Source organism: Cydia strobilella, chromosome 4 (genome assembly GCF_947568885.1).
Source record: "Cydia strobilella chromosome 4, ilCydStro3.1, whole genome shotgun sequence".
Lineage (NCBI taxonomy): Eukaryota > Metazoa > Arthropoda > Insecta > Lepidoptera > Tortricidae > Cydia > Cydia strobilella.
Window position 1 is genome coordinate 4,548,992 of NC_086044.1, and position 14,784 is coordinate 4,563,775.

Genomic DNA, 14,784 nt, shown 5'->3' on the forward strand with positions numbered 1-14,784 from the left:
TTTACGTCCAGGTACGTGTTAGGTCTAACATTTATATGTAAGTATGTATCATTGCTAAGATTTGTTATACAGTGAAAATATAGCGAGTAGAAGTTTGACTTACGACACAACACAAATATTTCATTGTACTAATTAGAAACTTTTACGAGTAAGACGTAAAGGAAACAAAACAACAAAACACATTATTCTGGATTGCAAGCAAGTAGGAACAAGAATAGGTACAGGTACCAGGGTCTCCATGTACCAGGGGTCGGAAACCGGTATTTGCTCCATACAAAAATACCGGTATTATTACGTTCTTTTTCGTTCTTTTGTTTATAATTTCATTTTTAATGGGACGTTTTAATAATGCAAAATTGTTTCCTAAATACACGATACAGCCCAATATTTTGAATTTTTTTATGCTCATTACGCATAAAAAAATTCAAAATATTGGGCTATTTCGGGGTTTTTAAAAAATACCGGTTCCGAGCTCTGCCATGTACACAAAAGGAGGCAGTTAGCAACCTGAAAACCTTGCCAGTTTTTGTGGAGGAGCTGGGGTGTTTAGAGTAGCGCTACTTATAGTTTTTCACGCAATAATGATTTGCGAAATAAGCCCAGTAAACCTAAATATACAGTTTAGGCAGTCGCCTGAAATAAATTTGTTAGCCCGGGATGATTGCCACGTGGAAAATATAATATACATTATTAGCTGTTATACAAAATATTGGCATGTTTCCATATAAAAATACTACTAAACAATGTACATTTCTAATAGGATCACTGGCGTATCGTTGTTAAAAACGAATAAATTTAAATTTATTTAATTTCCAACCTGGATTAAGCGGGTCGTGAGCACTCTTGTCGGATTTGCGATATCCGATCCATTTTGTTTTCTATATTTAAATGGGGAATTCTGGATAATGTAAAATGAGAAAATAAGCCCGTCCGGGCATTAGGAGGGAAAAAAACGTGTCGATATTTTATCGTATCTAGGTTTTCATGGACGTCAATTATTTTTTGCGATAGCGTGATGCCCCGTATGTCCTGTAATACTGTTAACAACGTCTATGAAAGTTTTTTAAGAGGAATGCGGTGACGCCGCAACGCCTATTCATCAGCACTTTCCTAACTGAATTACGAACTTCTCTGGCTAAAGGTTAATCCAAATTTAAACTGGGCTTAAAATCAATTATTAAAGAGTTCAAGTTCAAACTTTAAACGCTTAATTTAATCGTAAGTTTATTTGTTGACGACCGGTCTGGCCTAGTGGGTAGTGACCCTGCATATAGAAGGTTGTTAAGCATTAAGTGTTAATTGCTGTGTTTTTGAATAGTGTTAAAATTTCTTACTGATATGTACTACCTAAAATGACTATATGTTTTTAATATAGCATATCTTCTCTTCTTGCCTTGTCTTGCCTTGTGACTATAGAGGCAAAGAGAGAATAAGACTTGTTAAGTAGGAATTAAGTCTTGTACTTAAGTAGGTACTGAACATAGCTTTCAATGAAATGAACACAGTTTTTGACGAGATTGGCCTAAAAATTAACATAAACAAAACTAAGATACTTATAACTTCCAAACAGACTTCGAGAAACACCTCATGTAAAGACCAAAGACAAAACCCGATAATTTTAAGTAATAGTACCATAGAACAGGTCAAATCATTTAAATATTTAGGCAGCATAATTACTATAGTGACTCCAGGTCCAGATGTACATAAGATTTACGTACGTACGTACACAACTATATCATACCCTTATTTGAATTTGAATTCATCAAGTCGTACGTTTGCTGATAGCACATTAGCTTCCAATGTGAACGGGCCGTCTGCAAAAAAATAAAATAGTCACTTAATGAAAACTACTTTAAGTCCTATCTTTAAGTCTTCTCTGTAAGGTCAGGTCTGATCAGGCCAGTCTACAAATCGGGACGCGCGTGGACCTATCTATACGCACGCGTATCTCCATCTTTAATTCCCGATTTATTACAAACGAAGTAAACAACGCATTTTTCCAATTTTATCCATTATATCCAATATCCAATAACATTTTTCTCCCAAAAGGATTATATTAGTACCCACCGACATGGAACCACTCCGTGCGGGGATATCCGGTCTCTTGTCTAGATGCTGCTATAGCTTCTCTTAGAGCAAATGCCACGCATATCGACAAGCATGTGGCAGGTTCTCCAACCGCTGTAAACAAATCATTTCTAAAAACTACGTAACGGGTGTCTCAAAAAGGACACAAGATTTCAATTTGCCGCCATTTTTGTATTTTAGTGCTGGCAACCCTAAAAAAAACTATTTGACAGCTGAATGTTTAGGGTTTGTAAAAAATGGCGGGTTATACAAAAGATCAACGCGTTTTTATTATTGACCAATATTTCAAAAGTAATGAAAGTTTGGCGGGTACGGTTCGAAAATTCCTAGTCGTGTGATCTCTCGATTCGGTGATCAGAATTGGCCCCCTAGATCTTGCGATTTAACGCCTTTAGACTTCTTTTTAGGGTTATTTAAAGTCTATGCCAATAAGCCCACAACCACTCATGCTTTAAAAGAGGAAATTCGACGCTGCATCGGAGAAATTCAGCCGCATCTATGCAAATGGTCATAGAAAATTTTGGCAAAAGAGTGCGTATGTGCCAGCAAAGCCTAGGAGGACATTTGCCTGACGTATTATTCCACAAATAACCCTATTTTATGTATTTCAAGATTTTATATACAAATGTATTATAACGAAAAAAATGTGTTTTTCATCAATTTCAAATCTTGCGTCCTTTTTGGGACAACCTATTTATATATCTTTATGTTTACTTCTTACTAATTACATGAAGCCTTAAAAGTAGGCCTTAGAATCTATGTGAATAACAATTATTAATTTCAGCCTAAAACTTTTGATGTGATACGTATTAGGTATATATATAAATAGACAAATGCGCACTACGTTTTTATTATGAATTTTATAATATTATTGTTTTCAAATAATGGAACTCACCTTTACTGCCCAAAATCTCTCTGGGGTTGTAAGAATTTTTCCTCAACTTGACCCTAAAGTCAAGAGGTATATCGGCCCCGCACGGCACCTCGTAGAACCAGGTGCGGTCCGTGAGGACCTCTCCGGTGTGCTCGTCGTATATGATGTGCTCTGTGGTCCAGTAGCCCATGCCCATGATAAATGCACCTTCGATCTGCAAAACGATTAATTAACGTTACGAATAATGTTTGTATGAAAATCCCGTCACAGTCCTCTGGAGCTACTGCGCCCGAAACCGGCTACTTCGAAGCCTATTATAAGGAACATAAAGACTATATTTTGTTGCGTTTGAAAAAATATTTTTTTTACAAAATTTACCTGTCCAATATCAAGTACCGGATTGACCGATGTACCAGTATCTTCAATTATATCGACTCTCCTAATTTCATGCTCTCCTGTAAGTATATCTAACTCAACCTCAGCCATAGCAACTGCTCCCACTCTGTAATCCACCATATCATTTGATGTCGTGTAATAACTGGCTTCAAGATTGATTCCTGCTATGTATGCAGTTTGCACCAACAATGCCCAAGTAGGGTTGTTCAGCGTTTCTCTGATTACTGATAACCTATCAAGCAGCAACTGGCAACACTTAATAGCACCAAGACACACCGAACTTGTAGTTCTACTCCCGCCAGTTGTGTAACTATTTGCATTTGCTGAATCATTTGCTTTTACTTTCACCATGTCTGTAGAAATATTCAAAGTGTATGCGATTACTTGGATCACTTTAGTATTCACTCCTTGACCCATCTCTATACCGCCATGTTTTACAACCACAGTTCCGTCACTATGTAACACATTCAAATCAACTTGATATCCGGAAGAAATTGGGGTCGACCAACTCATGAGGGAAATTCGTATTCCTCTTTTTTTCCAACGGTTACTGGAATTGAATTCGTCAACTTCTCTTTTTCTCCTATAATATTCTCTGTCTTGCAACAGTTCGTCGAGCATTTCAGAGACTTCCGGATATTGAGGGTTAAGATTGGCACGTCGAACCTCCACGGGGTCTCTGTCTAATATGTAAGATATTTCTTCCATCACCATTTCAGTATGTGAAATTGTTTCAAGGGTGCCTAAAATTAAAAACAATGTTTGACTTTTAACTCCTTAGTATTATATATTTTTTGAAATGAAAGGAAATGAAAATAATTTATTTGAAACGACACAAACTTAAAATTAACACATATTAAAAAATATGTGACACATGTAATTTGATGTCCCAAAGAGGATATACCACTCAGCACTCAGCATGTGTCGGAGCACTTTCAATGGACCCTTACACTTATAATATATGTTTCAACGTAAAAGTCAATTTGTGTAAGAATGTCCCTATAATATTTATTATTATTATTATTATTTATTATTAAAACAATAAAAACAATGCGGAGCAGTTAGTCTTAAAAAATTGCCAACAAAAAAAACTAAAATCATTTCAAAAACAGGGAGAATGGGAACAGAGGGGAATTTAATTATGCAAATTGAACTTTCAACCATAAAGTTCATAAATAAATAGACAATTTTTACTTATGTATCTAGCAAACATCAAATATATTTATCTATCATCATCGTTTTATTAATCATTAAATACCTGGTGACCTCGTCCACACGGCAGCAGCTGTATCTGTGAGAACATTAAAAATCTTCATTGACCAGCGTGAATTCTCGTAGCAGTTTTTAATAGCGGGTGGCGCTAGAACGATAAATCCGTCACTGAACACGTAGCCATGGTCCTCGTACATATGGTATTCCAGGTACTGGATCTCACCTCTGTCATCAACGCCTACCTGGAACGGTTAATATTGTGAAACATTGCATTTTTTTTCTTGTTATACGAGTAAGGATCTGATTTGAATTTGATACTGCTATATCCATAGTTAGGTTAGAACTCCCCCCGCGGGTTGCCCACCTTGTCGTGGTGGAGGCGCTTAGTAGCCGTCGCTTGGTCACCTACGGTGAAGCGAAGAGGCAACCAGGGCCGGCCTGTTTGAAGTGCGGGCTGGCCCAAGTAGGATGCTCCAAGTGGGCTTGTCAAGCCCGCTTGTAACGTTGGAAGTGGACCGTCGTCGAGGAAGAGGAGTGTCGGTATTGCGGTGAGACGTTCTCCCTATCTTCGTCGGCCGAGGTGGGATCGCAGGGTAAGAGGCGTGATGGTATTACGGTGCGCCACTCTCCCTTGGAATTTTGAATTTGGACAACAATTTGCTTTAATAGGATAGAAAGATGTAAAAATTTTGGCTATAATTTTACATTAAAATGGAGTTTTAATTTTGGTGATCATTTACTATTTCTTGCAGTAAAAATGGCTTTTTTGACGTTACATATTATTATATCTGGTGATCACTTAAATACCAGTCATTATCCAATAAAGAATTTAAACGCGGCCAAAGAAAAGAAAACTGGAAATATGGACAAAATGATGTTGCACCTAATAAAGCTTAGTCTAATAAAGCTAAATAGTCTTACCTCAAATTCTAGAGTTACCGGAGGCCTCTTCCCTAAGACTCTCAACATGGACTGGATGCCCATGGTAAAGCGGCAGGATCGATTCGTCAGATAAGTGACCAATGCGCACGTTGACGCATTCCAGTTAGAACGAGATATCTTTACTCCGTATCCACCACCGTTCCGAGGTATCACTAGGTTTATGCTGGAAATCAACGGAATTACTTTATTAAGCAACGATTTAAAACTTTCAGCTGACAGTAACATCATTTTAGGCAATAAAAACTCAACAGTGCAGTTGTCTCAAATAAAGAGCCGACGGTAGCGGGTAGCGTTATAATACTTATAATGTTTAAGGTTAATAGGTAGGGTATGAGATTTTCCATAATCATCGTAGTTCCTTAAATGACCTTCTTGTACGTCTTTCCGTGCTTCATTCTCATGTTAACAATCTGTCCCCACAAGAAACTGCTCCAAAAGCTGTAATTTCTTTGTTAAAATCAGCCGAATGTTATAAACACCTGGTAGTTTTTTTTCTAAATCGCACGTATTCGTATTTTTTTCTTAATAACCGACTCACCGATTAGATTGAATATCCAGAACGGATGACATGGCAGTTTGAACGGCGTCAGGCCACTGCGAGCTGATGTATGCGTCCAGGCCATCGTCACTAGGCCTGGTCACGCTGTGAAGCGTCTCCATTGAGAAGTGGTACTGATGTAATATCCTGTTATAGTCCTTGATAACTCTTTGCACATTTGCGCCTGCGCTTCGTGCTGGTAGGGCAAAGTATAATGATACCCTGAAATCACAATTTATACTTATAAAATTATTTAAACTGCCGGTCAGTATAAAATACAAACAGAAAAAATACAAAAAGACAAAACAGAATACAAATAAATACAAATACAATTAACTCATGAATATAGAATACATGTCCACGGGTTGTAACCCATTGTTTTTTAGTTATTTGTGGTTTATGGTGCGGTAAAGTCTTTATGATCCTTTATTTGATAATCAGAAACGTTTGTTACTACCAGCAGCCGGCAGGCCTGACTGGGACTTTCAATTTAGAAATCACCCTGTCTTTGACAAATAGAGGAGGTTATAACGCTAGGTATCCGCTATTCCTACTTATTTTTATTACCTATTAGGATCTTTTACAGCTTCTGCTATAGTTAGAACTGGTTTTCTCGTATCTTTTTTATATTTGACATGGACCAGCAGAGCAGCCCGGTTAGCTAGTCTGTCAGTGTCTGCTACTATAACTCCGATGGGTTGGTCGTAATATTTGATCTGACCATCGCTAAAAACTTCTTCTTTAGTCAGAACTATCGGTACCTGAGGTGGTACAAAATTATTTGGTCCCGGTATGTCTTTTGCTGAGAAAAAAGCAACGACACCCGGTAGTTTCTGAAATAAAAAAAACACTTGTCAATCTTAAAGTACAACATTATGTATGTATACGCAAAGGTAAGGCTTGAAACATCTTAAATATAGGTAGGTATTGGAAATAAAGTTAAAAATAGGTACATTAACTGGATCACATAGCTACTAGCTATAAAATAAATGACAGAGTTACTAACTATAACTACTCTCCTAACTTCTAGCTCCACTGAGCCGGAGCGGAGCGGAGCTGAGGGGAATCAACCAATAGTTTTGGTTGCTCCGCTGGATTACAACCAATGCTATTGATATAGCTTGTGCCTCAGTGGATAGGCAGCCTAAGTATTCCCAATTTGCCATGACTATCATCAACGTCTGGGGTCTATTTCAGAAATCGATAGCGGAGTTTCGTTAGGCAAAATTTGGCGTACTGGTTAATTGGTTAATCGCGAAGATGTGGGTAAAAGAGGTTTAAACAGACATACAGATACATAGACAAATATACACAAGTTCCAGACATGCAAAACTAAGCAAAAACTTGTAATAAATGCTTGCCAACGCGGGTGTAGGGTCAATTTCCTCGATTTCTCCGGTGCAGATGTCCGAGGTGACGAAAGCGCAGAAAACCTCGCGGGGCTGTGTTGACAGGTCGTTCACGTACTTTGCTTCACCAGCACATTGGATCAATGCTTCTACCTGTAAACCAACATCATTCTCATTTTTATTTTAGCTGGAAGTTGTCAGTTCCTGGTCAAAGCTTCAAGTAGGGTTTTCGAATAACCACGGATATATTTGTGTAATGAAAACAGTTATCTATCAAATTACCTGTTTACCTCGGGTACCTACTGTTTTTTTTTTTTGAGGTTGGTTAAATATCAATTTTTCCGGGTGAAGAAAACCCCTAATCCCAAGGTTAAGACCTCCTGAGACCCGGAATCAGTTGTTTTGTTTTTGAATTTGGAACCTTTAGTTAATCAATAATAAATAAGCAGATTGTAGAATTTTTTTACATTACAAAATCTTATACTAGAGGGGTCTTACCCTTCCTAATATAGCTCTGCGAAACTGTACGTTTCCCTGATTTAATAACTCTCGGTATATAAATTTCGAACGTTTCGAACGAGCGAGCAATGCGAAGCGAACTTTTAACATTTTAAAACTTGCAGCAGTTATAGTAGGGGCACCTACCGGTGTTTCGATTTATTTACTGATTCACAGTAATCCCTGATTAAGGTGCCGTGTTCAGAGAGCGGAGTTTTTGTAAAATCGTACCGCTTTTTTAGATTACAAATTCACAATACGGTTGCCAAAAAAATAACTAGCAATCTTGAGAATTTTCTTTAGTGACTTTATCGATTCCAATTCTGTATTTTTGACATTCGCTTGATAGAAAATCACGAACATAGGTCTAAAACGCACTTAAAAGATTTGTAACAATTTATGCACAAAAGCTAAAAATATGAAAAATGCTTCTAAAAATTAGCAATTTTTTTTTGTCTGACATTAGTTGTCGTCATATATTAATAAGGTGTCTCTTACCTTAGGAGAAGGTTCCGTAATAGGCCAGATGAGGGGATTGGTAGTAAATTCTTGTGAGCCTTTGGATAAAGGTCTCGTCCTTCGAAGGCGTCGCGTCCCCGAGCGAAAGCGAGGGTTCAGTCCGTTCTCGGGAATCAGAATCAGAAGTCCCTGGACACGAATTATATTAGTTTGTAAAATCTCGACATATGGGTGTTTTTAAAACCTTGATAACGGGGAAATATTCGACTATCTATATTATCGTAAGTCAATTTAACATCATATTCATACTAGTAGTACTTAAACTTTTACACTTTAACATAAAACGTAACATGAGTGGTATTTTGTTCTGCTCACCTTATAAAAAAGTCCCAAAGCACACTTCTTTCTATACTCAGGTTTGAATTCTCCGGCGATTTCCTCTGGCTTCAGTTCTTGTTCCAACACCTTCAGCGCTCCTTGCAGCACCTCGTCGGTGAAGATTTTCTTGCCGATCACGTATCTGGAAACACGGAAGAAGTTTAAGAATCATAATTAGAATGCTGAACTTTCGGCCTCCCTAAGATATTCACGAAGTCCTCGAGATGATTCAATTAGAAGCCACTAACTACACTAACTGTATAAATAATATACATGCTTCGTACATACTTTAGTAATACTGCAAATACTGGCTTACTCCTCAGTGTGCGAAGCGTGCACGAAGGTAGCCGAGATGCCTCCGATGACGATCCTGGCCGAGCGCACGGTCTCGCCATCATTGTGGAACTCGTACAAAAACGCCGCGTTCACTTGCGCATGCGCGCTCTGACCTCGCGGCATGATCTGGGACAGAGAAAAACGAAACAGACTGTCTTACTTTCTATAAAGAGAAACACGTCCAAAAATATGTTATATGTTAATATTAAATATGGAGCGAGATTTCCGAGGGTGATACGTTAGTTTCTTATCATTTGTCGCATCATATTGTCCATCGTTCAAGAACATTTCGCCTGTTAGCTAAACCTTTCTTTTTAGGGTTCCGTAGCCAATGGCAATAAACGGAACCCTTATCGTCATGTCTGTCTGTCCGTCCGTCCGTAGGTCACAGCCACTTTCTCTGAAACTATAAGAACTATACTGTTGGAACTTGGTAAGTAGATGTATTCTGTGAACCGCATTAAGATTTTCACACAAAAATAGAAAAAAAAACAATAAATTTTTGGGGTTCCCCATACTTGGAACTGAAATTCAATTTTTTTTCATCAAACCCATACGTGTGGGGTATCTAATATGGATAGGTCTTCAAAAATGATATTGAGGTTCCTAATATATTTTTTTTCTAAACTGAATAGTTTGCGCGAGAGACACTTCCAAAGTGGTAAACTGTGTGTCCCCCCCCCCTGTAACTTCTAAAATAAGAGAACGATAATACTAAAAAAAATATATGATGTAATGCAAACTTCCACCGAAAATTGGTTTGAACGAGATCTAGTAAGTAGTTTCTTTTAATACGTCATAAATCGTAAACCGCAATTTACCTTTAACTTACGTTTCACATAAAAAATACATTGTTAAAATTATGTAATGTACGGAACACTCGGTGCGCGAGTCCGACTCGCACTTAGCCGGTTTTTTTTATTTTATGTTTATATTGCAGACTAGATAATGTATAAATTTACCAAAAAAAATAATAATGATTCATTACCTTGAGTGACACAAAGCGATAATTATCAGAGTACGGTGGTATCCTGATTTCTGTTATAATTTTGCCCGCCATATCCAAGTGAAGGAACTCGGCTGGGGTCACTACATACACCATTCCATGCTTATCAGCTAAAAAAAAAAAGTTCCTCACAGAGTACCGGCGAATGAAAAAATTATACCATCAAGTAGAACGACTTCAACATCTTACTACTCGCAAAAATTTCATTGACATCTTTCACGATCATCTACCCATATTTAAATCTAAGATATTGCCAAAACGAAAATAGTAGTAGTAAACCATTAGTATTAGTATTTATTAATTTGTTTAAGGATTGCCGTAAAATTGTAAATAATGTATATATTAGTTAATTGTTTTAAAAATTTAATGTTTCTTTTTATGTATAGTTTAAGATCTCGTTCCCAGTCCTATTATACACAGTCAACGCTATGTACTCCTTAATTGTCGTACTGTATCAGGTGAAGTACCTTGACACAATTTTAATGCAACATATGTCATACATACGATGTGGATGTACTTAATAAATAAAATAAAATAATACAACCGTGGCAAAAATGGAAAAATCTGTTTGTACTTAAAAAAAAAAATGTTTTTTCGATCGCTTCTGTATAGCCCCCCAATTTCGCTCAGAGTGCGACATCGCTCTGCGGTTGTAGCACGGTAGCACTTTTATCGCTTGTCACCATGCCTGTCACGTTCTTACAAGTATGTAAGTGCGAAAGTGACGGGCATAGTGACAGGCGATAAAAATGGAACCATGCCGCGCCCGTTGGACACTGGAGGCTTTGGTAATTTTTTCCTTCGTATATGACATTTATTTCGGTTTATATTTGCATTATTCTGTACTGACTGCTATATGTATATAGAACATTGACCTACCGACAACAAGAACAGCTCCAATAGTCTCCAACAGTAAGAATAAGTCAGACGAGAACACGGGCACTCTGTGTTTAACCATAAGGTTGCCAGCTATGGTGCCTATCTGGAAACACGAAGGGTCAAGTTAGTTCATGTATTGAACAAATCCTGTAATTGACGAACAAATATGGATATGAGTAAGATAGCCGAGCAAATTAGAATGTTTGAGGTGCTTTCCATGTATACGTAAGACCTTACACATCAGTCATTCGCAACGGGATTCATAGTCTGAATTCCGGTGCTTAACCTCACACCTGTCTATTCCGATTTTTCAGCTGTCTCACGAGCGTATATCTCACTCTCTCTCAAGAATGTCAAGTGAGAAATTCGTAGTCTGATTGAAAGAGGTGCAATAGGAATTCAAAACATAGATTTTCATATTCTGAATTCGTAACGCTTGTCAAAATCACAGTTTAATTTCCGTGCATTTGTAATTAAGAAGCTTAATTTATATGATGAATTCTGTTGCGAATTCAGACAGGATAAGGAAGGTAGTGCACTAGATGAGATGGGCGACAGAGAAAGAAAAACATCATCCAATTAGTAAGGGACAACTACCTATTGATATGGTAGTTACTTACATTTCTAACAGGAATGTGAGCCACTAATGTTATATGGTCGGCGAGCAAAGCAAGATAACTGAATTCCTTGCGTTGATGTGAGATCTCGTAGAAGATCGATATCGTGTCATTCAGGGTGGTCGAAGCTCCCAGAACCAGGTTCTGATCCACTACGTGCGTCTTTAGTTCCAGAACTCTGCTTATGTCTATGAGGACACGTGGATATGCGAATATTGGGTAGGCCCCTAGAAGACGAAATAACATGTATGACAAGAAAAAAATGTTGGGAATAAACGGAACTATTATGGTAACATTCAAAAGATTACTAGGTTTTTAATTTTCTTTTCTATATCCCTTACCTTTTCCGGTATTTCCTCCAATTAACATATAATCATCGCCTTCCTTATTTAAAATCTCAAAAATTTGTTTGAGATCATAGACTATGTAAAATGTACGTTTGTCTTTCAAAATAATCTTCTTCACTTCATTCGTTCCAGTGTCAACTTTGTCAACTAAACACCAATCTTTGCCATCGCATGGTTTGTCACAAGATTTGTTACATATTTTGAGGTCTTCTATATCAGTGAGGTGATCAGGCTTCGGTGCATCTTTTGCGAATGTCTTAAAGGCATCAAATATGGGACGATAGCCGGTGCAACGACATAAGTTACTACCGAATGAGTGTTCTATCTGTAACTGGGTGAGGTCGTAATGATTTGACTCCAACAAGCTGAAATATTACTTTATGGTGAATAATGTAATTGAATCAAAAATATTTACTTACTGGTTAGGAGCAATGGTATTAAGGAATGTCCAATAGTCACATAAGGGTTATCAAAACTTTAAAACATGTACTCAGCACTGTCGATTGAAACGGTCACGTAACCTAATACAAGTTGGATTGTGGAGAGTTGGAGACAAGATGATGAAGGGATAGTATTTAATTAAGTGTTAGCTGGTTAGAAATAAAAAAACCGGTCGCGCGATTTTTAGGGATAATTATTTTTCATGTGAACCGATTCACAGTTTTTTTTAGTTTTCACAGTTTTATTTTATTTATAAGAAGGTGTTTTAATTGTAATCTCATAGAAATTTCAAGTATAATAAACACTCACAAGGGTGGCAAAATAGCAAATTCAATTCGGAAACTTTTTTTTGACCATAAAATATTTTTTTCTGTAATATTTATGATAAAGTTAATGTTATGTAAAAATTTCAGATATTTAGCGATGTGACAGACAGGCGGACGGACGTACGGACAGAGTAACCTAAAAAAGGATAAGAAGTTTAAGCAGAAGCATTTTGGACCTTATTCAAGTTATATAAAGAATATTAGTTAGGTTTTACCTGTACATACTCATAACCCAGCCAGGGCTGCAGTACCCGCATTGTGTGCCATTGTGTTCTGCTAGCGCACGTTGGACGGGGTGGTACCCTTTACGGCGGTCGCCGATTCCCTCTACTGTCTTGATCCCCCAGTCTTGACATGACGTTATTGACACTAAACACTGTTAAGAAAAAATATTACTCTAGTTTTTAAGTTTCGCTATGAAAAAAAAAGTTTTCATCTCCGAAATTGGGTTAGGTGGTTAGGTGTGGCACTCAACAAATTCTCGAAAAGACGTCTTAATGTGCAATTTAGGGAACAGCTTAAGAAATATTTGCACACAATAACAATAATGATTCTTTATTTCTTAAACATAAGTATATAATAATTATAATTGTTGATTATGAACCTTAGATACGTAATAACCTTACCAATTAAGGAAAACATCCTGAAGAAACAAATTTGCTAAGACATTGAAAGATGTGTGTGATGTATCTCAAATTTGAATCCGCATTGTGCTAGCGTGGGGACAATAGCCCAAACCCTCTTGTGAAAGGAGACTGGTGGCCAGTAGTAGCTGGTGATGATGATGAAAGTATTCTCACAGAATTAATGGCCATAGTTCGTCGGCCGCCAGTGTAGGGGTCCGGCATGGTGGCGTTGATGATACATGCTCCACAGCCACCCTCCTTGCACATGAACTTGGTGCCATGGAGGTTTAGAGTGTCGCGCACGTAGTCGTTTAATGTCGTGTCCGAGTCCACCTCGGAACTCACTGGCAAGAGAAAATATTGTTTAAATTTATCGTCATCAAACTGTGCCCACATATTTTATCTGGGGAGCGTGCGATGCTAAACTCGGAGTCAATGGCGTTGCAGTGCAAATATTAGTACATACTTATTTGAAAAAGGTTAAGGTAAGGTAAGGTTAAGTTTTACAAAAGTATATTTTCTTTTTTGTTTTTAATGTTAACAATATTATACGAAAATTGGCATTGATTCTGACGAAAAGTCATGCCATTTCATATAAGTTTGAATTTTGAAATGTGCTTACTTGGGCTTTGGTGATATGTGCCGTGATTTAGTACCGCACATATTTATGCTTCCTTTGTGTCATGTTGAGGGAGTTTTAAGTGTTTGTCCCTTTTCATGGACATTATGGACAACATTTGGTTAATTACTAATATAAGATAAGATAAAAGATAAAATAAAACTATGAAAACGGATTATATCGCGTATATTGAATTTATAATACATCCCTCTCCCAACTCTTTACAGCGTTCGTGGTCAACGGGTGTCACCCGTTGACCACGAACGCTGTAAAGAGTTCGAAACGTCGGGATGTATTATAAATTCAATATACGCGATATAATCCGTTTTCATAGTTTTATTTCATGAGTAACTATCGCGGTAACCGAAGACAATATAAAAGATAAAAATTATTTCATTGAAAAATATCCAAAAATTAAAACAATCATCATTTTATGTAGTTTGTGTCAAGGTATTTGTGTGACTAAAAATGGCGCGAAATAAAAAAAAAGTCTAAAGATGATCTTCGAATATTTATAGTCTGTTAAAAACACAATCCATACCTGAACATGGCTCCCCGTTAACTTTGAACGTGATTCGGTCCATTGTGTCAACGCGCAACCTGAAAATGCTGGATTAAATAGATACCCGACGCCAATACAAGATATATGTAATTTGCACTGTCGGATGCAGGGCAATTTCATTATTATAATTTTTAGTAATTTGCATAACAATTTATGTATTAGTAGGCTAAGAGGTAGGTACGTTTTTTTTTTTTTCAATTTAAAAGAGGTATGGCATGGAGAAGTTTCGTCTTGCTAGAACTTAGAGCAGCCTTGCTAGAGCTTAGAAAGTAGCTCCACCTTACATAACAC

The 14,784-nt window shown here is 37.2% G+C and overlaps 1 protein-coding gene across 1 annotated transcript; it reads right to left on the reverse strand.

The window, feature by feature from the left end:
• Positions 1-1,737: 1,737 nt before the first annotated feature.
• LOC134740859 (uncharacterized) lies at positions 1,738-14,515 on the reverse strand. Its single transcript, XM_063673512.1, has 19 exons — positions 14,473-14,515; positions 13,487-13,656; positions 12,902-13,062; positions 11,914-12,284; positions 11,576-11,799; positions 10,956-11,058; positions 10,059-10,186; positions 9,051-9,196; positions 8,732-8,876; positions 8,396-8,545; positions 7,412-7,552; positions 6,618-6,883; positions 6,051-6,272; positions 5,492-5,675; positions 4,617-4,812; positions 3,341-4,101; positions 2,984-3,176; positions 2,068-2,181; positions 1,738-1,814 (listed from the first exon to the last, which is right to left on the reverse strand). The coding sequence occupies exons 1-19, from the start codon at positions 14,513-14,515 to the stop codon at positions 1,744-1,746; spliced, it is 3,789 nt and encodes a 1,262-aa protein (XP_063529582.1). The 3' UTR covers positions 1,738-1,743.
• Between the last annotated feature and the right edge of the window lie 269 nt (positions 14,516-14,784).

Bases quoted from the DNA above. Each gene is read 5' to 3' on its own strand.
- LOC134740859 (XM_063673512.1), bottom strand. From the start codon at position 14,515: ATGGACCGAATCACGTTCAAAGTTAACGGGGAGCCATGTTCAG. The intron at 13,657-14,472 runs GTATGGATTGTG...TTCTCTTGCCAG, and splicing joins TAACGGGGAGCCATGTTCAG to TGAGTTCCGAGGTGGACTCG. The intron at 4,102-4,616 runs GTATTTAATGAT...TTTTAATTTTAG, and splicing joins CGTGTGGACGAGGTCACCAG to GCACCCTTGAAACAATTTCA.